The sequence below is a fragment of the Protomyctophum bolini genome (genome assembly GCF_963924005.1).
Source record: "Protomyctophum bolini genome assembly, chromosome: 16".
NCBI lineage: Eukaryota > Metazoa > Chordata > Actinopteri > Myctophiformes > Myctophidae > Protomyctophum > Protomyctophum bolini.
In genome coordinates this window covers 20,051,119-20,074,203 of record NC_137877.1, presented here as the reverse complement: position 1 = coordinate 20,074,203, position 23,085 = coordinate 20,051,119, and the positions used below count along the sequence as shown (strand labels likewise).

The 23,085-nt window shown below is 43.4% G+C and overlaps 1 protein-coding gene across 1 annotated transcript in view; it reads right to left on the bottom strand.

The window, feature by feature from the left end:
• erbb4b (erb-b2 receptor tyrosine kinase 4b) overlaps positions 1-23,085 on the bottom strand; it is a 393,044-nt gene that overhangs the window by 146,741 nt on the left and 223,218 nt on the right. The window contains exon 3 of the mRNA XM_080786645.1: positions 12,602-12,788. Coding sequence (XP_080642771.1) covers positions 12,602-12,788 — 187 coding nt within the window. The remainder of the gene's footprint in view (positions 1-12,601; positions 12,789-23,085) is intronic.

Here is a 23,085-nt window from a genome sequence, read left to right as displayed (position 1 = left end):
TTGCAAAGCCCCTTAATGTGGACTGGGACAAGCACGGTTGTTAAATGGGGGTCTGGGATGGGATATTTGTGGATGGCATGGTGTTAATTGACTGTACTTTGTGTTAGATAGTTAAACTGTCTCAGTTGGTCACTATGGGACTGGAGATCAAGCCTGACTGGGTTTCTCAAAAGCCTCTTAGCAGTTCAGAAAGTTATCTCAGTACTCTCAAATTAACTGGGAAAACATGGCACTATTAGTGTTTTCAAGGCTTTTTAGCTCATTGGTTCTCAAAGTGGGGTCCGGAGACCCACAGGGGTCGTTGGAGGGGTTGAAGTAGCACAATTTGTTACCTTGAATAGGCATTTAAAAATAGCTCACAGCGCGGAACGAAGTGACAATTGCTGTGAGCTTGTACATTTGTACATTTAAAAATAATCTTGAATGTATTAAGAAACACAAATCTTCTCTTCCGGGGGTCCCTGGCTCAAGTCAAAACATTTTCAGATGGGGATTCATAGCCAAATACATATTAATCTGTGGGTCCTTGACATGAATTAGTTCGAGAACCAGTAGCTAACTTGGCCCCCTGGTAGCATAGGAGCTGATGGTCACGTGGCATGTTCTCTAAAAATAAATGAAGATTGCTCAACTGCACCTGTTATTTCGTTTTTGAGTGGTGCCTAACCGCTCCATTACACAGCAATGTGTGTATGTCTGACTGTATGTATGTACTGTATGTCTGTCTCTGTGTCTGCATGTATGTCTGAGCACATGGCTGCAACACCTAAAGTGGCCAGTAGAGTACAGCACAGAGTAAAGTGGCAAAGAGTACACTACAGTAGGAGCCCTGGGACATTCATGGGCTCTGGATGTTCCGGCCTTCCGGGGACCCCCGGGGACCCCACACGGACCCCCTGGGGAGCCCCACATGGTAACTCTGTCATTTCTCGACCATTTTGGACGCAAGCCGGAACAGGGCCGGCACCCTGGGCGCGTCCGTGGGGGTCTGGATGATCCGGGGACCCCCGCACAGTACACTACAATACAGTACAGAGCACAGTAGAGTACAGTACATGTAATTATTTTTTTAAAGGCTCCTCTGTGCTGCAAACACTAGTGTCCTCCCAAAGAAAAGACAAAGTTATAACACTGGAGCCGTTTTAAGTCTCCAAAGGCCTACTTTGGAACTTTAATTTGCTGTATTTCTCGGTTGAAGCCAGAGGTTAGGCACACCATGGCCTCCTGGGTCGGTCTTATCATTTTTTTAATATGTTCTCCTACTCCTTAATGATGCTTCTTTGAAATTTCATAAGCAGAAAATAACAGTACGTTATGAAATATGAATGGACAACAACAGCACAACCTGCCCGGAGATAGAAAATATAATAATAATAATAAAAAGGGGTACATGCTTTCAGGCCCATTAAAATGCTTCAGGGTATACATGTGTATGTTACTTACAGTATGCGTTTGTCCATTATGCAATATTGTGCAGCATATGGTTCAATTATTGGATCTGGAGCAGAAGCATAATAAAGTTTTTTTTTGCTCAAAGCTCCCTTTTGTGGAAAAAACATCTATTCACATCCCTCAGACTAGAGTTGAACCACAACCATTAGTCACAGTACATAACACAGACTTGTGTGACAATGAGATTTCTACTTAAAATGTAACAACCGGCCAGGTCTTTGGAAATCTCTAAGGAGGGCAAAAGAACAAGAGACCGAGAAACAAAGATAACAGAAGGAATGTTCTCTTTTCACATCAGACGTTTTGATTGAATGTGGAGAGGAGGGAGACAGTGGTGGTGATAATTATGGCAGTATCGCTAATGCTAATAAAGTCGATCCACTGCTAGCTCTGGGTAGAAGGCAAGCCCCATGGTAGAACCGGGGTGCCATAAATTATGGATTTGGTGTCATCATCAAGTAGTGGAATGATTAAAACATATATCCTGCTCTTTGCCGTTATGCACACACACACACACACACACACACACACGCACACACACACACACACACACACACACGGACGAGTGTTTTCGATGAATCTAATGGTTAAAATTAAGTTTGAAGTTACAATGGGTTTGTATAGGAAGGGGCTGTCTCTGATATCAAATATCTAAATACTAAATCAAGCAAAATAAAAACTCCCAAAAGCCTGAGTTGATGATAAAAAGGTGAAATATCGCTTTGAGTAAAAAGTACTTTTCGTGCATTCACACATCTCTACAGTAGTCAGTGTAAAGTGGAGCATTTGGTTCCGTTCCCATTGAATAATTCACTCACGATGGGGCTCTGGAGGCCTGGCTAAAACTCTTGACTGTCTTAAGCTCGTTAGAAACACAGGCCTTCTCATGTTTTTTCTTTCTCACATTTACCATGATCGTCTCCAGCACGACAGACTTGGCTACATGTATACTGTCCTTTACATCCAGTCTGCCATCGAAACCCCCATCGCCTCCTCTATAGCCCCTGGATGTGAAAGTCAACTTCCACCTCAGTGGGCATGCACGGAATGTTAATGTCATCTCTCAACTGAACTCACGCACGCACGCACGCAGGCACACACGCACGCACACACATCCTACTTTTTATGCCCATCACAAGTTGATGTAATTTGCCCAGCCCTGGAATGTACTATGGGAATGCAAAAAAAACATTTAAAATATTACGTTGTTTTTTATTCGCACATGCATGTGCTCTCAATGTTGCAGTGGTGCCTCTGTAGTAGGCACCACTTATGAGGACTTATGAGGCCCATGATGACAAACTTATTTAAAATGCAGTGTTTCTCACCACCTGCATGCAGGTCATCTCTATTGGGTGGAAACCTCATATGTCCACAACTGTTATCAAAAGTAGCACATCTACAAGCTTGTGGATCTGCTACATTTGATACTTGTGTGACGCTGTAGTATATAATCAAGTAGGGCATTCATTTACAATAAAAAACAAGAATGACGAGTCATGCCTGCAGGTGCAGAAAACTCTCGTTCATGAACACTAGACCTGCACATGCCCGTCGGCCACCTGCCTACTTGAGAGCGATGCAACTTGGGAACCTATCCGTTGTCAACTTGTCATAGCACCCGTTTTAACTATGCGTCTGTGTCCCACATGGAGATCTCAGTATCTGCCTGTCTGCCTGTGTCTGAAGAGTGCAAACTGACTGTGAAAAGTGGAGTGGTTAAGTAATAATTTTGCAGGTGTGGGGTTGCCATGTCAATCAATTGGCTGAGGCAGAAGCTGGAAATTGCACAGGTGAGGGGACTTTGGCTCATTAGGCCCACTGGCAGAGCCTGACCAGAGCCTTTTGTGGTGGTTCCGCGACTCGATACCGGACACTGCACTCCCTGCAGGGGTGTGGAACGCATGTGTCGAATTTGACCGTACACAACCGTACACACACTCAGACACACACACAGAGGGACGTGGCGCATTTATTGTAGGATATAGTATAATCAGTTTGTGTGCCACAGCCTCAGCTCACGGCTTCATGTTGCAGTGAACTTCAGAGTATGGGTTTTATGTCGGCCATTCAGACTATGGGTGTTATGGGTCTCCCATTGGCTTAGAGGCAGCCTAGAGACGAGGCAGACAATCATGAAAAAGTGTCCACTACGGTCGCTATAGAGGTAGCATAGTGAATGTAGGCCAGGATGCTGGCTTACATTTTTACACAAAAAGTAAAAACATGGAGATTCACTGTGTGGAGAGGTGTGTTTCCTGTGTATTTAGCGTCACATAGTATATACCAGAGCCATAGAGTAAGACACAGTTACGACAACTCTGTTCACTTCATGGGGCCAGTCATTCTTCTACATATACTTCTATTGGCGAATAGTGAACCGGAACTTTACGAAATGCATCGGACTCTATAGGCTTTGTACAGTGACAAACGAGTTACAGTACACGCCCCCTCAATGTCGTAACTCTGTCTTACTCTATGGCTCTTTTCTATACCATTGGTGTCATCATGGTTCTTATACTTTACATAGCCTACTGTACATAGTCCTCCTGTACTTTAAACATGACATTCATTCACCAACAGGATTCGTTCACAGGAACATCCTCATGTTGTAATGTCATAGCTGACAACTCTGACATTTTAATACGGTGATCACAGTAGAACACTGCCCTGCACACACACACACATCGCATTTTCTTTGATGTGAACTGTGAAGAATGATGTTTCAAACGTTATAATCCCAAAAATAAATATCCATTGAATTGTGTATGCACTTGTATGAGCCTCATTCATTGTTTATTTAGCATCAGGAGTGTCCTCGCATTCACCAACAGAACGTAACACAAACTCCTTTTTTCACAGTCAGTGAAAGGACACGTGGTTAATTCACAGGTGAAGACCGCTATACAATGGTTGACGTGACGAGATATTAACTTGTGGAGTTGGCGCTCAAATGATACGACACCGATCATTATTGCCGTTACCTGTGTAAAACTATTGATTGTGCAACGGGTTAACAGGCAGCTCGACAGAATCAAGTAGTCCCCCCAACATGTGAATTACGTGTGTGTATTGACTGTGTTCATAGTAGATTGGGTGGTGTTTGATAGGCTACATACCCTAATTTAAGTTGGCCGTCGTCATCGTTTAAATAATTAATAATTGCGGTGCGGCCGGATATATCACTTCCACTGTCTTGATGCACGCCAGTGACACTTTGTATCTGGCAGAGCATATTAGTTAGTAAAATAGGAGGTAAACCAAGCAGTTTCCAGGGTCTGTAACTCTGAGTGTGTACAAATTGAACCAAATGGACCCTTACAGCTCTGTAACTCTGAGTGTGTACAAATGGAACCAAATGGTTCCATTTGTACACTCTCAACTCAACTGTGGCCTAATGCAGCAGCAGTGTGACGCCACAGCTCTGCTCGCACCACCTACAGGGCAGCGCTCTGTGGATTCGTCTATAGACTGGCCTTCAAGTGCTCTCACAGAGGTTGCTGTCGTATAGCTGTATAGTGAAACAGTGGCGCTCAAACATTTTCATGTCAAGGACCGTCACATTGATACCGTTTGTGTTCCATTCTGTCTCATCTCTGATCATTTCCCCATCCTATTGGTAATTCCCTGTTCCATAGTCAAATCTGCTGCCCCTGCCCGTCGTCAGCGCACTCTCTGCCCCCCTGTTCTCCCGCATTTTTAACAATTCAGCAATTTGGGCCCTTGATTGCAATAGCACTTTGAGTACGGAGGAACTCCTTTCTATGTTTGACCGTACATGCACTAGCACTTTGGATTCCATTGCGCCCTTTAGCTCAAAATTAAAAGCACAAAAGCACTTTCTGAGCCATGGCTTAATGACAACACTCGCGATCTTAGACAAGCCTGCAGACGTGCTGAGAGGAAGTGGCTAAAAGACAGACTTCATGTCTCATTAGAGATTCTACATGACTGCTTCAGGGAATACCAGAGAGCTGCCGTAGCTGCAAAAAAGGATTATATTTCCAACCTTGTGTCTAAAAACAGTAACAAGCCACAGGTTCTTTTCAATGTCCCCATCCCTGCCTGAAATTGGGTACAGTCCCGGCTAATTTAAAACATGCCACTATCAAACCTCTTCTTAAAAAGAACAATTTAGACCCCTCCGTCCTCGCTAATTTCCAACCTATTTCCCAGCTCCCATTTTTATCCAAAGTTTTAGAAATAGTAGTATACACACAGCTACAAGTATTTTTAACCACTCATGGTATCCACAACACATTTTGTCTGGTTTTAAACCTGGTCATAGTAACGAAACGGCCTTACTTAGAGTGACAGATTTATCTGCCTCTAAATACAAATAGTCTGCTCACAGACCCCTTCCAGCCACTCCTCAATTGCATCAAAAGTTGGATGCTAAATAACTTTCTCACCCTCAACGAAAGTAAGACGGAGGTAATCATTTTTGGCCAACAGTCAGGCCTTTCCCTTGCCACCTTGGGACCCCTCAGTGCTCATCAGTGAAAAATCTGGGTGTGTTGTTTGACAACCTTAAATCATCATCATACTAAAATTCAGCGAATGTCTGAATGTCTGTCTGAATGTCCCTGACAGCGCTATAAGCGCTTTATCTCAACATTGGCGGGCCCAATCACTCCCACTTTTCACACAGGCATGGACCATAATTATATGGAGGTCTTAATGGAGCTCTTTTCCCAATTTCACACATTAATGATTTATAATTAATTTATTAGTGGATTAAAAAATGCAAAAATGGGTATTGTACTGTCAATATGACATGAATATGAATGCAAAGTAGCGGTCCATGTGTGGACAGGCTACCTGTCGCCGTTCTGCATGGTGAGATGTGCGCAAACCGTGTCGTTTATCAGGAGAAGAATACCAAAGGATGCAACATTAATTTATTAGTGAATTCACCTCGCACAGGCCACCGTTCTCACCGTTACCCCACTGGCATGCTTCCTCTAGCTAGCGCTGCAACACAACAAATTGTGCCCTATACAATTTGGCGCCGCTGACTGTGTGTGTGCGTGTTGCATCGTTTGGTAGTCTTCTCCTGATAAACTACACGGTTTGCACACATCTCACCATGCACCGCGGCGACAGGTAGCCTGTCCACACATGGACCGCTACTTTGCATTCATATTCATGTCATATTTACAGTACTACGGCCTTCACAGTGTGTGTGTGTGTGTGCCAGGAGGCGGTGTGTGTGTGTGTGTGTGTGTGTGTGTGTGTGTGTGTGTGTGTGTGCGCGCGCGCGCACAAAGTGACCTCACAATCTCCGATCATCTTAATATATTTATATACGCTCCAAAAAGCGTTCATATTTTGCGGGACAGACGGATGAGGAGCAGAAATGAAGCGCCAGCATATTGATCCATTTATCACCACGGAGAGCGCCCTGGATGAGGAGATACGAGTCATTCATGGGAGTCAATGACAAGCTAATAGTTGCACAGAGCGTTAGCATACGGCAAGCGAAAAGCGAAATGCCAAAAAAACAAATAGGAATCATTCTGAATATTCTTATCTCGCCCCGTGTCGTTTGGACGTCGCTAGGACGTCCACAGACGAACGCACCTCTCGGTTCCAATCCTTATGACGTTTCCAGACGATTTATGTACTAAATGTGTGCGCGCGTGTGAGAGGCACGCTAAACTGTCAACACTTCTACAATAAGCAACAATATAGCTGACTGTCAAACATCATTGTCCAATGTTCTTTCAGAGCAGTGGTTCTCAAACATTATGCATACAGTATACACAGCACATAACCCAAAGTCTGCAAATACTTTGAGTGTGCATATCCCCGGGTATGGACTAGTTTAATAAACAGATCAGCTCCGTGGTCAAAAGTAGTTTTTATCAACTTAGGCTCGTGGTCAGGATCAAGGGCTACCTTTCCCAACCTGACCTTCAGAGAGTCATCCACGCCTGTATCTCATCTCGCCTCGATTATTGCAATGCGCTATATGTAGGCATGGACCAATCCACCCTCAGACGTCAGCAGCTTGTGCAAAATGCCGCCACTCGCCTCCGTCCTTGCCTCCCTCCACTGGCTACCCGTTAAATTTAGAATTGATATAAAGATTTTATTATTCGTTTTTAAAACCCTAAAAGGTTTGGCCCCCCTGTATCTATCGGTACTCATGGACCCATACACCCCAGCCAGGGCCCTGAGGTCAGCTGACCAATTCCAATTACAGGTCCAGAGGCCGGCCCAAACTCTGGAACTGTCTGCCCCTACATATCAAGTATGCCCACTCCTTAGAGGCCTTTAAGTCTTTACTTAAAATCCATCTCTTCTCCCTGGCTTTCAATGTTTGACCTGTGTACCATTTGTGTTGCTTTGATTTTGTTTTACTATGCTACTTGAGTTATTGTTTGCCTCATGATCATGTACAGCACTTTGGTTGACCTTCTGGTCTTTGCAAATGTGCTCTAGAAATAAAGTTAGATTTGATTTGATTTTGATTTGATGTGTGTCTCTCTGTCTCTGCCCTTGAAGCTTGATTCACACTTGCATCGTACGATGGTGGAGCTTGAATTAAGAGCACTACGGACAATGCAATCAAATTGACCATTTGGTTCCATTTGTACACACAACCACACCTGGGGGTCTTTGAACTTAAATGGTGTGAGAACCACTGGTTTACTGTAAATCAATTGATGTCCCTAGCTCTCTCTTTGTTGCACGCTTACCGAAGCACAATATCTCCCAAATTGAAAATGTTTCTCTGTAAACACTTATGCTATTCTATTCTACCACTGACGTGTGTGCGTGCGTGGCGTGCGTGCGTGCGAGCGTGCACACGAGCGAGAGGAAGCAAGGAGGAAGAGCAGATTCAGGCCATGGCTGCTCACCACAACTTCCCCTCCACTTCATGGCTTGAGGCCACGGATGGCACTTCAAACAGCAGCCTGGCTCTCCAGTGTGCCCACGCCACCAGCGCTGGGCCAAACTTGGCCCTACAACTACGAAAAGGACCGGGCTGGGCAAAAGAAAAAGGAAAGAAAACCTAATGCTGATGGCGGACAAACGTCACTCCCAAGGTACAACACCACCAAACACCAGACGAGCACGTGGCTGTAACACACACAAACACACACACACACACACCGCAGTGAAGGTTGTGTATGCGTGTCTGTTGCTTTTTCTTTATATACTCCAAGTATAGGAAGGGAGAGTAACATACAGTATATGCAGTGAATTAATGCACACACTATAACCACCATATACGTAGCATTTATCACATCATCTTCTGCTGGGTGTCAATCCATGTCACTCTATAAATCATGCCTTGCTTATTGCTACACTGAACAGAATCAGGTCTGTGTGTGTTACAGTACAGTACCTGTGACACCATCTGTGTGTGACTTCTTAGCAGTGCAAACGTTTGCACACTGCAAACACAGGCTGAAAACATGCAGTGCACTGAGTGCAAGCTCTGCACCCACACGTGTTTTCTACCAAACGTCTCTAGGCACATTCTTACCGTCTGTCTAAGCAGTAAGCGGTAATATGTTGTGTACCCATTGAACAACAATGTTTCCATCTAAAGGTTAACAAGAACGCTCGCCCCAAAACACCCTCTCCCCCATTTCTTCTGCGGACCGCTCTCCCCCAGTGGTTCTTAATTCTTATGGTCTTTTATTTGTTTGAGGTTAAGGTTAGGAATACATTTTTAGGGTTAGGCATCGTTTTACTGAGGTTACATTTAACAATAAGGTTAGGTTTAAGAATACCTGGAGGTGTTTATATGAAAAATTTAAAAATACTTTAGGGTGATCCTTCATATTGGGACGGTATTGGGATTGGTTTGTTCTCTACGGCTCTAGCCCATACATAGATTGCCCCAGACGTAAGAAATAGCTCAAAATCCACTATATTGTTGCTAGTTTTAAAGTTTTTACTTGATCACATCTTTTTTAATTGTCCTTGATCAGGTTTTACCTTTATGTTGATTTATGGCGCGTTGCCATTACATTTTTACCACTTTTTATATAAAGCACTTGGAGCTGCATTTTATGTAATGAATGGTGCAAAGTTTATTAAATGTATCGGCCGACGGAGATGGATAAAAAAAGTCACAAGCTTCTCCACCCACTGACCTCGGAGTCATGGAGCCTGAAGTGATCCTGACAGTGCAGGGTTGGAGTGCATCAGCAAGAAACCAGGACCACGCAGAAAAAGATGAACATTTCTCAGCATCTATTCTATTTACACTTTTTCTCCCTCCCTCCCTCTTCCTCTACAGTACCGTCCTTCCGAAAAAGATAGACTTGGCATGAAAGTTGAGTGGGTTGAAAATCAGACGGGAACGCTGCTCTTGCGCACAGGGACGAGCGAGCAGGAGGAGAATATGAGGTGAAAATGACAAAAGATGATAACAGCACTATGAGTTTGCATGAAGAATGCAGGTCTAGTCCCTCGGTATAGGGGAAGCAAAACCAGGAGATCGTTACAGCAACATCTGGACCAGGGAGAAGGGTGGGGGGAGACCCAGCCGCTTATTCTGTACTGTTCCCAAGTGTGGGAGGAAAAACTAAAAGTACATTTTGTTGAATGTATTAACTCAAGTCCATCTCTCTCTGTCCTCCCATATCTTGTTTTCTCTACTTAAAAACTTCAAATATTTATGTAGCAGCATCATTTTTTTGAATACTGTACATACTGTACAGAACCCCAAAAGGGGTTCCCGTCCAGAAGGGTTAGAACGTCAAAAAGGGGTTCCCGCCCAGACAACTTGAGCCCTATACAAGTGCACTACAAGCTCACAACACATTGCGATTTGACGTGTTGTGAGCTTGTAGAATGTTTTGCCGTTTAGCTTGATTGCCCACCATTCGCCTGGTACAACATCCTGGCCACGTGGATTCACATTATCATGTGTCTTCTGCAGTTTGGTAGCGCTGTTTGGGCATTTTGAAGAAACCAAAAAGTGTTGGGGCCCTGGGACTGATTTTCGGCGAAGAGGTTTGATGTACAGGGAAGAAAAGAGCAGACCAAGTACAGAGCCCAAATTGAAGTTTACAAAGAACATGAATCCAAATGAATCCATCTCTCTCTCTCTCTCAGCTAAGAGGTCTTTGGCCTGAAAGACATAGAAGACCTCTGGTCTAAACATACATGACTGTCGTTATCTTTTGACTTTAGAGCAACTGGGGTCCAGTCATGCAATTGCCAAATGAAAATACTGTAATTGTTTTCATTTGGCGGATCATCTGGCAGATGGAGTGATGTACATGTAAAAGTTTAAACCCAATTGACTGTATTCCCAAGAGCTCTATACTAAGCCCCCCCCTGGTTTCTGCTAGCCACTAAATATGTGGACCATATACAGTAAGGACCACTTCACCACTTTTCAACTTCTCTTCATATGGTCCTCACTCTAATGTTCATGATAAACACCACAATTTATTTCTACTCAGTTTGTGTCTCATAGGAGGGCTGTGGGCAGTTCAGAAACCCGTCCACCAGTGACATCATCAATGGGGAATCCAGGCTAATAGAAACTGCAGGGTTTCTTTTCCTGAAAAGTCGCAAAAATGGAAGCCATCATTCTCACGATAATACAAATCTAAATATAATTTAAAACAAATCTTATTTAAAAAAAAAACGATGGTGTCACTGGTGGACATGTGTCTGAACTCCCCACAGCCCTCCTATGTAGGAGAAAAAATGGTGGTGGTGTTTTATCATGAACATTAGTGAGGACCAATTATATGAAGAGATGATGAAAAGTGGTGAAGTGGTCCTTTAACTGAAAACAGCTACTTGTAGATAGGCCCATTTCGCCACATGCCGTCGTCCGACACTGAATTCTTCTCCCAACCTGATTTGGTTTACCAGTTCGGCCCTGTCCGACAGTGCTTAAAGGCCCATACGGGCCTGTTCCTCACGAACATTGCTGTATGTCACGATTGTCACGGATATAAAAAGCACGTATGGTTTCAATCAATTATAACCCTATATTTTTCAAATTAAAAATTGGGTATAGTTCAGGGAAGAAGGTAAGGTGAGGTTAAATACACCATACACCCATATACATAGCTGTTAAGTGCTGTATAGGAAAAGTGAAAGCAAAATATCCTCAAATAGCCTTCTAAACAACCAGGACATTACCACTGTGACCATTGACCACAGACATTTTGTTCTGTGTCTTAATCAGGTTTGCATTTGCTCTTGATTGCAGTTATTGTATTGGGAGCATTCAGCTCTGAATGCAGAAATATATCAGCGCTTTTATAAAAGATTGAGAACACAGTATAATTATTGATTCAAGGAGGTCATGTGACTCATGTGACCTTAACCCACCTATGTGACTATGAGCACCAGTATGACTATGAGTACCAGTAGGGGCGCTGTTGTGCCAGAAACAGAGAGAGAGATAGTGCTGCACTGTTGCCTGCTAATGAGAGAGAGAGAGAGAGAGAGAGAGAGAGAGGAGGGGGGGGGGGGGGTATACGTATGTTTTGTTATCTTTGTATGTTGAAAATTGTAACAATAAACATATAGTTGAAACAAAAAAGGAGGTCATGTCCTCCCTATCAAAGACCAGCTTGGTGTGTTCGTGCACACACACAATGTGTGCCAAGCACCGCAAGGACACTCCAAAGAAGCTCCTGTCGGCTCTCTATGAAGTCGAGCCAAGCAGGACGATTTGGTTAATAAAAAAAACACGACACCTTATTAATTTATGCTCTGCTTTATACACTGTTCTGCTTCTGCTTGATAACAAACCGTAGCACAAAGAACAAGGCATGGGATGATGGACTGAGACAAGAAACACACCAAATTGTATTCTACAAATTTCCACAACGGAATGAAAATATGTCCATTGCTGGAGTTCCTAGGGAGCTGGAATGGGTTGGCCGGAATGACATTTGTGATGATTTGATTGGAGCACAGCATGTGATGTATGATGATGCATGACTTCACCTCCCCTCACATCACACAGGTGTGATTTTTATTTTATTTTTACAAACTGGGCTCCCAGATTAGATACAGGGGAATATTAGTGGAACTAGTATAGAGCCCTGGGGGACTCTGGTCAACTACGTATATTAGGGTCTAAGTACTTAACAATATACACCAAACCGAACATTCACAACTGGTGCTATGCAACAAATAACGTAACCTTTACCTGTGAGGTTCTTCAGGCCCAGCTGGCGCAGACCAAAGTTTCCGTCACGCCTGTAGTTGAGGAAGATGGCGAGGGAGTAGCGGTCCTCGTAGAGTTTGGTGCCTCGGATGATCCTCAGGTTCTCCAGGGGCAGGTAGTCGAACTGGTTGAGAGCCACCAGCACGTACCCCGTCACCTCGCGGATGGACTGCAGAGGGACGAGAGAGACAACGGAACTCAACAAAAGGACAGTGTTTTGGATACTTCATTAGTCAGAAATGTAAACGACACGTGGTACAGTCAGACATTAAGGCTAAAAGTATTGTCACGGTAGCAGAATGGCTGAACAGAGTAGTTTCAAACACTGGTTTATTATTAATGAAGTGGCTTAGCTTACAAACAAGGCAGCAAGGCAAGCACAAGCAAAACCTCAGGGAAGCCAAAAGGCTAAACTATTCAAAAAGTACAAAGCAAAATCCAAAAAGGCAAAAACTGACTAAAACCCTTAAGAGTTTTCGTCGACTAAAACTAGACTAAAACTATCAAGGATAGAAATGACTAACGCCAGGGCTCCACTGGGCGCGTCTGCGTCGCGTTGCGTCTCGCGGGGCGTCGCGGGCAGTGGCGCCACCCTTCATTGAATAAAAAGGGAACATTCTGTGACGGTGACGCTGACGCGACGCAGACGCGCCCAGTGGAGCCCTGGCGTAAGACTGACTAAGACTAATTACCGTAATTTCCAGACTATAAGGCGCACCTGATTATAAGCCGCACCAGCCAAATTTAGGGGAAATCCCAAATATGTCCGTATACCGGACTATAAGCCGCAGGTGTTTTAATGTTTAATTACCATTATGTAAAGGTTTCCGCACGGTAGCCCCTTTTCCATCTCGCCCCACTATTATACTGATTATATAAAAGGTATTGTCATATTAATGTATCATTGTTAAGTTCACTCTGTGCCATTACAAAAAATGGGCTAAATCAGGAGAAATGTGTTTAATAAAACGAAATTAACTGCTAGAAGGAAGGTCCTAAATTAATTTAATTAAGCAGTGACCGTCTCTGTGTCATGTTATTATTTCTTAATTTGAAAGAGTATAGAGATTGACTACTTCTCCAACCTACCTACATCCATTCATCCTGGCTGATTGTTTTCATTATCATATACAAGCCGTGGATTTTGCTGTCACCGCCACTCTGTGGGCTGCAGTGGCAGCATTCAAGACACAGTCCCTCCTCACTGACAGTCAATGGCGCAACGGAGTGAAGTGATCACTGTAGCCTGCTAGCTAGCAAGCCTAGCAATGGCTAGCATGTAATATTAAATAACCTAGCCATTATAAAGACCAAAGGAACTGTGGTTGTAACTTGATGTGAACATTTAGGCTTGTATGAATAACATCCAATCGTTTTTCAACCAGCGCTGGCCTCTCTTCCGTGCCTATATAACTAGTCTCCATTCCAAAGTAATGTAACATGCTAATGCTATGCATTGCTGCTCCATAGAAAGGTCTAGCTGCGCACAACGAAAATAGCAGAGGCAGTGTAGACTTGTAACTTTGACAACAGCTGTTGTGAATTTTGGCCAATCAGAACGGCAGCTGCAAAGCCAGTTTGCATGCATGGACCGGCCATAGATGGATTTAGAAGGCCCTCTAGTGGCCGTTACGTTACCTCAGAGCCTTAGATGGCTCTGCGTTGGCTGTAAAAATCCATAGATAAGCCGCACCGTTGTATAAACCGCAGGGCCTACCAAAAACACTGGTTTTAATCTACTTTTATGATCTACTGGTTTTTATCCTCGGATGCACCCTGGTAAGTTTCTTTTTAGTTAGTATCCTTTTATCTGTAGATAGCTTTTTAATTGTACCCAGTAAGCACCCAGTCTGGACATTACAAGTCCTAACACTGTCCTAGGGCAGAGCTTCCCGCATGGTGCCCCTTCTCTTTCCATCTCTCACCATGGACTGACTACATCCATTCAAACTCAGGCCTCTGACTAGTGGCCCAAACCATCTGTCTAGAGACAGGTTTCCTCAAAGCATTCACTTATAAATCTAGTGAACATGTAACACAGAAAACATTTCCCAACCTTTACAGTATCCTTGTCAATCCTAAAGTAACCTCTCTTTGCAATCATACTAAATAGTATCCAATGCCAGACACATGCACCCCTGTAAAATGGTGCAACCCAAATTGAATCCTCCACCTATAAAAGGAGCAGTTGATTCAGTGGTGACTCTTTTGTGAAACTTTGACCAGGAAATGAGGATGGTGTGAGTGTGTGTTTGACAATAGTAATGATGATAACTTAAAACTGTTTGACTTTGAAAGGAATAAAAGTATGTTTGACCAACCAATTGTCTCTGTCCAAATTATGAAATGAAATGAATATATGCATATAAAAATAAAACTGAACAAGTCAAGATCAACTGATTGCTAACTATGCCGGCTAAGTTAGCAAACAGTGTTTGAGAATGACCATTGACTGACAGAAAATATGGAGAATAATAACAGGTTAAGGAGAATATATTGTAATACTGACATGTGGGAATGTTGAGTATGAAATGAGGTTATGATAAACAGAAAATGAAAATGAAATACAATTGAACATGTGTGGCTCAAGAGGAAAAGTGAGAAAGCAGTCTGTCTTTATCACAAGCTATCACCAGGTTGTTGCAGTTGCATCACTGTCATCATCACCACACTGATTAGTCTTAATAAGCATGGCGAGACCAGACGCCTGCACACACACACACACACACACACACGTTTTTAGCATGTCACCGTGATAATCATAACAATAACCGTTAACCCATTAAAACCAGGAAAGCATCTGTGGCATCTTAGATTGTATAGCTATTTTAAAAAAAAAAGCAGATGTAGAAGCTGTGCGCTTGTACAGTAAATCTGCTATTTTTGAACAGTTTAGAAAAATCCTGAAAGAATTACACAAGTCTTTAAAGGAAATCCCAGCCAGGGCTCTGAGGTCTGCCGATAAGTTGATGCTGGTCGTTCCGAAGACTATAGCAAAAAGAGCAGGAGTTATAAACCTTTTCCAGCACTTCATTTATTTTTACCGGTAATAGGCTTGCAGTTTGATTTGATTTGATGTAAAGGAAATGATTGATAGTTGCCAGGCTAAACCTTCCACCGCCCCCAAACCGTGACCCGGTGCTGGACAGCCCTGCTCGGCCCAAACCGTGACCCGGTCCTGGACAGCCCTAGTCTGGCTAATAAGCCAGACCGAATCAGCCGTTGGCAAAGTCTGGCTTAATAGCCAAATGTAATAATAATAACAATTATAATAATAATAATTAATAAAATAATAAACAGCTTCCTAGTTACCTAGCAACCTCCAAAACATAAGAGGGGAGAAATAACTGCTTCCAGCGTGGAGAAAAAAGAAAAGAAAGGGGAATGACTAAAAGGGGAGAATAAAACAGGGGAAGATAGCAGCACGCACTGGTATCTACAATGTTCTCTGGCTAATTTAATTTAAGGATTTACACGGCTGATATTTAATTCAGGCTCTCACTTCATCAGAGTTTTTGTTCACTTTCCAAGCCTGTTTATTCGCCCTGCTAGCTTGTTATTTTCAAGCCACCAAATCGATACTTTCCAAAGTGCTGCCTGTGTGTGTGTGCAGGGAAACAGAGAGAGAGAGAGAGAGAGAGAGAGAGAGAGAGAGAGAGAGAGAGAGAGGGATGATGGCGCACACACTGTTCTATCCCTTCTCTTAGATTGTTTGTTCGATAACGAACTTGTGTGGAAAAAAGGCAAAGCAACTTGTAATGATTAAAGTCCAGCGCAGAGTTAATAGCCAGACTGGCCCTATGAGGTCACTTTCATTAAACACTGATCAACAAAACAAGCTTTACGCTGCCTACCCCTGCAGGCCAGACTAACTACTATGCCAGGCCAACACACACGCATGCTCTCATCTCAAAGACATGTTTGAAGTGTTATACCAGCTATAGGGGTCTTCAGCGTTTTTTAGGCTAAGGAGGACCGCTTAGCTGAGAGAAAGATGGAGCAGGGACCCTCCGCTCCCCCCATTATTTCAAAACATACATTAACGACTTCAGCCCTATTTTAACTTTGGCTATTTGAAAATAGCTCAGAATGTGTCACGATGCGACGCATCATGAGCTTCTAGATCTTCTATTTTCAAAAGATTTTTAAACTTTTTTCCACCCCTGGCTGAAAATAACCAATCTACAACCTCACAACGCGCCACCAACTATTTTCTGCAAATGTTCCCCAGAATAGGGATGCTATATTACCCTACAAGCAATTAACTACTAGAGGAAAAATGGCTGGATAATGGGTTTAAAAGTGTTTCAACTGGTCATCCAAATGAGATATTGGCAAATAAGTGATATTGCACTAATTGTAAATTATGTTCTTGAGGTAATTGTTTATCCCCCAAAAACACAACAGCTAAATTGACCTTTGGGATGCACAAATAAGTGTGTCCAAAAACGTAATAATAATAATCTTTATTGTCCCGACTCCTGAAGGATATTCATCACAGTCAACATCACACGCACATAAAAAACAACGCAGAGCACATAACACCAAGACAATACAAAAATATGAGGTCCCCACAGTATACAGAACAATCCTATCAGCGGTGCAGTTTGTTTAATGCCGCGATGGCTGAGGGAACAAAACTCCTACTAAAACTTTTTCAATGGTTCTGTATCTTTGTCCAGATGGCATGAGGTTAAAGAAGGTTTCTGCACTTTGGCTTTGTAGGGCACTATAGGTTCACCAGCTCAGTGGCGTGTGGTTAGAGTGTCCACCCTACGACAGGGAGGTTGGGGTTCAACCCCCGGCCGCGTCATACCAAAGACTGAAAAATGGGACCCAGTGCCTCCCTGCTTGCCGTCATGTCTAGGGGGTGTACTTGTACATCAAGCTGCCTCACTTTACAGATACAGGAGATATAGGCTCCTGCCCTATGGGCCGCAAGGCTTACTTATTTACTATACTTCAAATGGTTAAAAAAAGATAATTTAAAAAAGATTGACCACAATGGGGTCCCGGACCCCTGAGAAACCCCAACACGAAACAAACCAAAAAGTCATGGTATAAGCGAATCAAGCCCACATGGGGTGGGGTGGTGCGGTCCATTTCTCAACGAGCGGCATGTTCTGTTTCCTCTCGTGTCAGCAGTCATTAGCGTGAGAGCTCCCGTATTTAGCCACAGCACAATTAGATCACAATTACAGGCTAAATATAAAAAAAGAGCATGACCTTGCATCGTCCCGGATTTTTTTCCCAGTAAAAAATAGCACCTCCACCTTCAATTCAAACCAAAGACACGTATGCCGCAGGGCAGCAACGACAGTGACACAGCTTTATTTTTGCTTCTTCTTATAGGAGCACTTTTCAGCCCCATCTTCATATAATTGGTCCTCACTGATGCTCGTTATATAATGGCACAATTTCCATCTACTCACTCTGGGTCTCATGGTGGGCTATGGACGGTTCAGAAACCTGCCTACCAATGACCACACATTTCCTCTGAGACACAGACAGACTAGAAAACATTGCAGCATCTTGTAATGAGCATTAGATAGGTTGGTGACGTGGTCCTTTTAGAATGCACAGCATATCATCTCTTCCTCGCAGAGATCAAACACATGCAGACACATTAATATATTACAAGCTATTATATATATGATATGATAAAACCAGCTCAGTGGCCTTGTGGTTAGAGTGTCCGCCCTAAGACTGGGATGTCGGGGTTCGATCCCCGGCCGGGTCATACCAAAGACTGGGACACTCAGCATCAAGGGTTGGATTGGGGTGTAAGTCCCTGCGACATACTAGCATCATGTCCAGGGGGTGTCTCACGGGGTGCCTCACGCTACAGAAACAGGAGATAGGCTCCTGCCCTATGGGCCTCATGGCTCGGCACGGCTACTTACTTTACTTATTATATATATGAGGGAAAACAATATTATGTTTATTATATTTCAGTAATCAGCAGCCCAGCTGACCAGCATGTTGTTGTTGAACAAAACAATGTATCCAATGGAAACTGCCCCAACCCATATTTGCTCCCCCAAACCGAGAGAGGTTTGCTCTCTCCCCTCTCCCCTCCTCTCTGCTCCTCTTGCAACAGGGCATTTGAGAGCGGAAGTATGGTGGCGGAACAAAACCCTCACTTGAGTCACTGAGACGTGCCCGGTTTGGAAATGAAGTCCTTCAATCCTCAACTTCTGAAAGGAGGGAGAGGGGGGGAGGTGGGGGGGGTAGAGCTAAGAGGGGAAAGGAGAGAGAGAGGGGGTGGGGAGGCAGGGAATGTTAAGGGAGGAGGGGCTCAGTCAAGTGGATCGGAGAGAGAGAGGGTCTCCATACATTTTAATGCATAATTAAAATCCCACCTGTTCCAGCTCAGCAAGAGCAGAGCAGAGAGAGAGAGAGAGAGAGAGAGAGAGAGAGAGAGAGAGAGAGAGAGAGAGAGAGAGAGAGAGAGAGAGAGAGGAGGGCAAGGCAGGAGTTGCGATGGATGGATGTGGGCTGGGGGGGCGGGGGGTAGTGTTTGTGTAATGACATACATTAGCATGATTACGTCTTATTTCCATGCAGGAAATGTGGGTTTGCATGTGACGACGGCCCGGGGTACGGCACCTAAGCCCCCAATCCTGCTCCTCCTCCAAGACAACCCCGTTTCGAGGTTGTTCGATCTGCTACTTTTGCTTTTTTAGAATTTGAATCCTGAAAAGGAAACGTTTCCACTCGACAGAGGCGAGCTGGAAGGGCTAGCGGTGTCGTATTAGCAAAGCAGACCATAGCCGCCAAACACACTTCAGCTTCAGTGGAGGGTCAAGTTGAAATATTGCCTGTGACCGTGGCAATGTGGGAAAGCGGTTGCATCACAACAATCGTGTTGTTGCCATGGAAGCACCTGTAGTAGGCTAAATCTTTGTCAAGTATTATTCTCAGAGCTCAGTTAGTGTTAGAAGTAAAGCAGTGGTTCTCAAACCTTTAAGGACCCCTAAAGTAATATGCCTTTTTGTGCCAGTCCCCCCCCCATTTGAAAATGTTACTAATTATTTAAAAGATATTAAGATTATAATTCTTTCTGAGATTTTTTGAGCTGTGCTAACCTTGAATAGTTTAGTAGACAGAATCCTAAACAGCAACAGTACAGTCAAACACTTGGTCTAAAAGTGTCATGTGAGATCATGTGTGTCTATACATCATCATCATGATGAAAGGCAGTGCTCACTTCACATGGGTGTGATTTTTTTTACTGGTGTGGCTTTCGGAAATTATGTCATAATATGTGTTTGGACTCTTAATGACGTTAAAAAGCCCCTCCGACACCACCAACCCCCAGTCTCTGTGGACAGTAGGTGTAGCCTACTTCACACTTGTTGTTTGGATGTTTGGATGTCCATTCTGAGCCTCACACACAGCGACAGTAGCTCTCCGCTTGTCAAGACGCATTGACGGGCGCCCATCACTGTGATGGGTGCACATCGCCACCAGAACATACCGTGACACTCAAAACAGAGCATGAGCTGAACACCGAGAGCTGGCTGCAGGCAGGAGGAAAACACTGAGGGACTATGGGAATTTATTTTCACTTGTGTATGTTTTGCACATCTATTTGTTCACTCAGGGGGTATTTGTTAGTACTGTGTGGAGTCTGGTGTGGCACATGTTCTTGGAGGTTTGCGCTGTGTGCATGCATGCGTGCGTGCGTGTGTGTGTGCGTGCGTGCGTGCGTGCGTCCGTGCGTGCGTCAACATACACCCCCCACCCCTCTGTGTGTGTGTGTGTGTGTGTGTGTGTGTGTGTGTGTGTGTGTGTGTGTGTGTGTGTGTGTGTGTGTGTGTGTCAACTTCTCTGACCGAAACTTGCCCGGGGCAAAATTGTCCTGTTTTCTGCCGCTGGCGCTGACAGGTATTTTATTCAGATCAGTCTGACCAGAAGCAGGGATACAAATAAATAATATCCCCACCAGACATAAATGAATGACCCAGAAGTGGGATTTAAAATAATTGTAATAATCTATTATTTACAGCCACATAGGTTGGGTTATGCCTGATTTATACTATTGCACCAAATATAGTATAAAAAAACTACTTGCGTCACACTGACTAGCTACTTCGATCGATGCGCAAGCCTGACACTGTAAGTAGATAAATCACCCTTTAGAGAAAGCCTAGTTAGCCAAGAGAATACCATGCAGGACTCAATGGTAAATGGTGCATTTTATATAGCGCCTTTATCCAAGGCGCTTTTTATAGATTGTGCATTACATTCACCCATTCACACACACACATTCATACACCGACTTGCATGACAATTGCAAGTCTCTGCCCGGTGGAAACCTCCTATGTCCAAAACTGTCACTTTTGAGGATTCAAATTAAATTTCAAGCTCAAAACATGTTGCTTCGCTCCGTGTTTAAAATAGAAAGGTGAATATCCCTTCCAAATTTGAGGGATTACTATTATGCGTCACAATTAAGACCTTTAATATGTTGGTGTGATGATAAATGCGAGGCTAAATGGAAAGCTTTGGAAATTAAATCAATCAACATCCCTATTCAGTCTTTAATTGGGAACAAAGACCAGGCTAAGTCATACTATGACATTTTAGACCCATTCACAATATTTACTCTAAATACTTGGTTCAAAGTCGTGAAACAGTTCAAAATGGAGAGGACAATTAGGGTGTTGAGGTGGCCCACTTACGATCCAGATTTTAAGCCTGGTGTGTACGATCAAACTTTCAGGCGATGGGCTCGGTATGGTTTTTCCTCTTACAGTACTGCCATGAAAGGCAATGTGTTATTGAACTTTGAACAATTGAAAAATATTATGTGTAGTGTATGTGCATAGATAACAAGGACTTTTTTAGATACCTCCAAATATGAGACTACTTCATGGGGGAGGTGAAAGCATCCGAGCCGGTGGCCTCAAACGATCTCATACAGGTTTGGATACAATGGATGGACATTATTGAGGAACTGTATTCTATGGAAAAACTAACATTCATACTGAGACTACAAGAGGATAAATTCTATAAAAAATGGGAAAAGTGGAATCTCTTCTCTCTGCCTAGCGATATTGCAATAGAATTTCAATGAATGTTTATTGTAATATGAAAAATGCAGCCCTTTTTCTTTTACTTTTTGTCCTTTTTCTTTTCTTTTTCTTTCCCGTATTGTCTTGTTAGTTGAGTTTTGTTTTGAACAGTGTCTGTTCTTCAATAAAAATTAAGTGAAAAAAAGAAAAAAAGAAAGGTGAAGACATGGAGATAGGTGGTTTCTATCCGACACAGCAACAAAATATATACTATACTAGTATACTATAACTCTGACACCCAGACGTCTTCACACCAAGGCCTTCGCTGGGCTGAAAGCATCCACTTCACATCAAAGTAGGAGCTTTTCCTGCCCTCGCAAGCAACTCTGTGAGAGTCTATCAGCGGCGGAGGCGCGCTGAGCCTGTTGAGATAAGAAGTGTAGCTACCGTGTTACAGCTTTACTACAGTATCTGTGGAGCTTGACCCGACATGTCACCTCAACCAGTCTGGAAATTCTACTGCAGCACAGTATCAAAAACAGGAGGTACAAGTCGCAGGAAACGCTGAAAGTATTTCGTTTGAGTCACTTCCACGTGCCTCCAAGGTTGTAATTGCTTTCTCACTATTTGTCATAAGAAGAGAAGTCCTGTCTGAGACAACAGCAATGATGGAATGGTTCAGAATACTCCTATACACCTTTGGATTTGGGGGCAAAATCCACATTTGAGACTGCCAAAAGGACACTTGGAACTGTACAGCACACCTATATGTAGGCCTAAGGATGGAGTTATCTATCTACTATGCTGCACAAATGTTTAAATGTAAACAATAGCACCCACTTCATGAGAGATACAACCTATAAATCAGTTGTGGAAATAACGGCAACCAGCCAAGTGACAGGTTTAGGCTCACTAATCCATGCCCAGACAACCACAGACTATAACTAGAAATGTACTCGGTAAGCTCTGTGACCTTGACCTGTAACCAAAAGAAAATAACAGTATTTTTAATTCAGTAGAGCAGGTCGTCATTCGTCTAGCCCCAATTCTTGTAGCAAGCTTGATCCAAATCGGATTAAAACCATCTCTGTTTATCAGTGTGACAGACAAACACACAGAATTTGTTGATTACAATACCAGCCGCACCGCTGGGCATGTGTAACAATGAATTATGCATTATCACTTCCAACCAAACGACAACAAAAACAAGTCTAAGAAGTGAAACTCTATGTCTCAATGTCGGGTTCGTGGTACCACCAGGGGTCCAAATGGACACTTATGAACATGTGACATTGTGCTCATCTCCCTGCATTATAGTAATAATAAAAATAGTAACCCATTTTTCTTTTCACCCAGTGCCAATTATCTAATGTAATCCTGGGCACTACACTTCCTCTGCCAACCTGGGGGGGCAGCGGACTGACCTCATGCCTCCTTCTATGCATG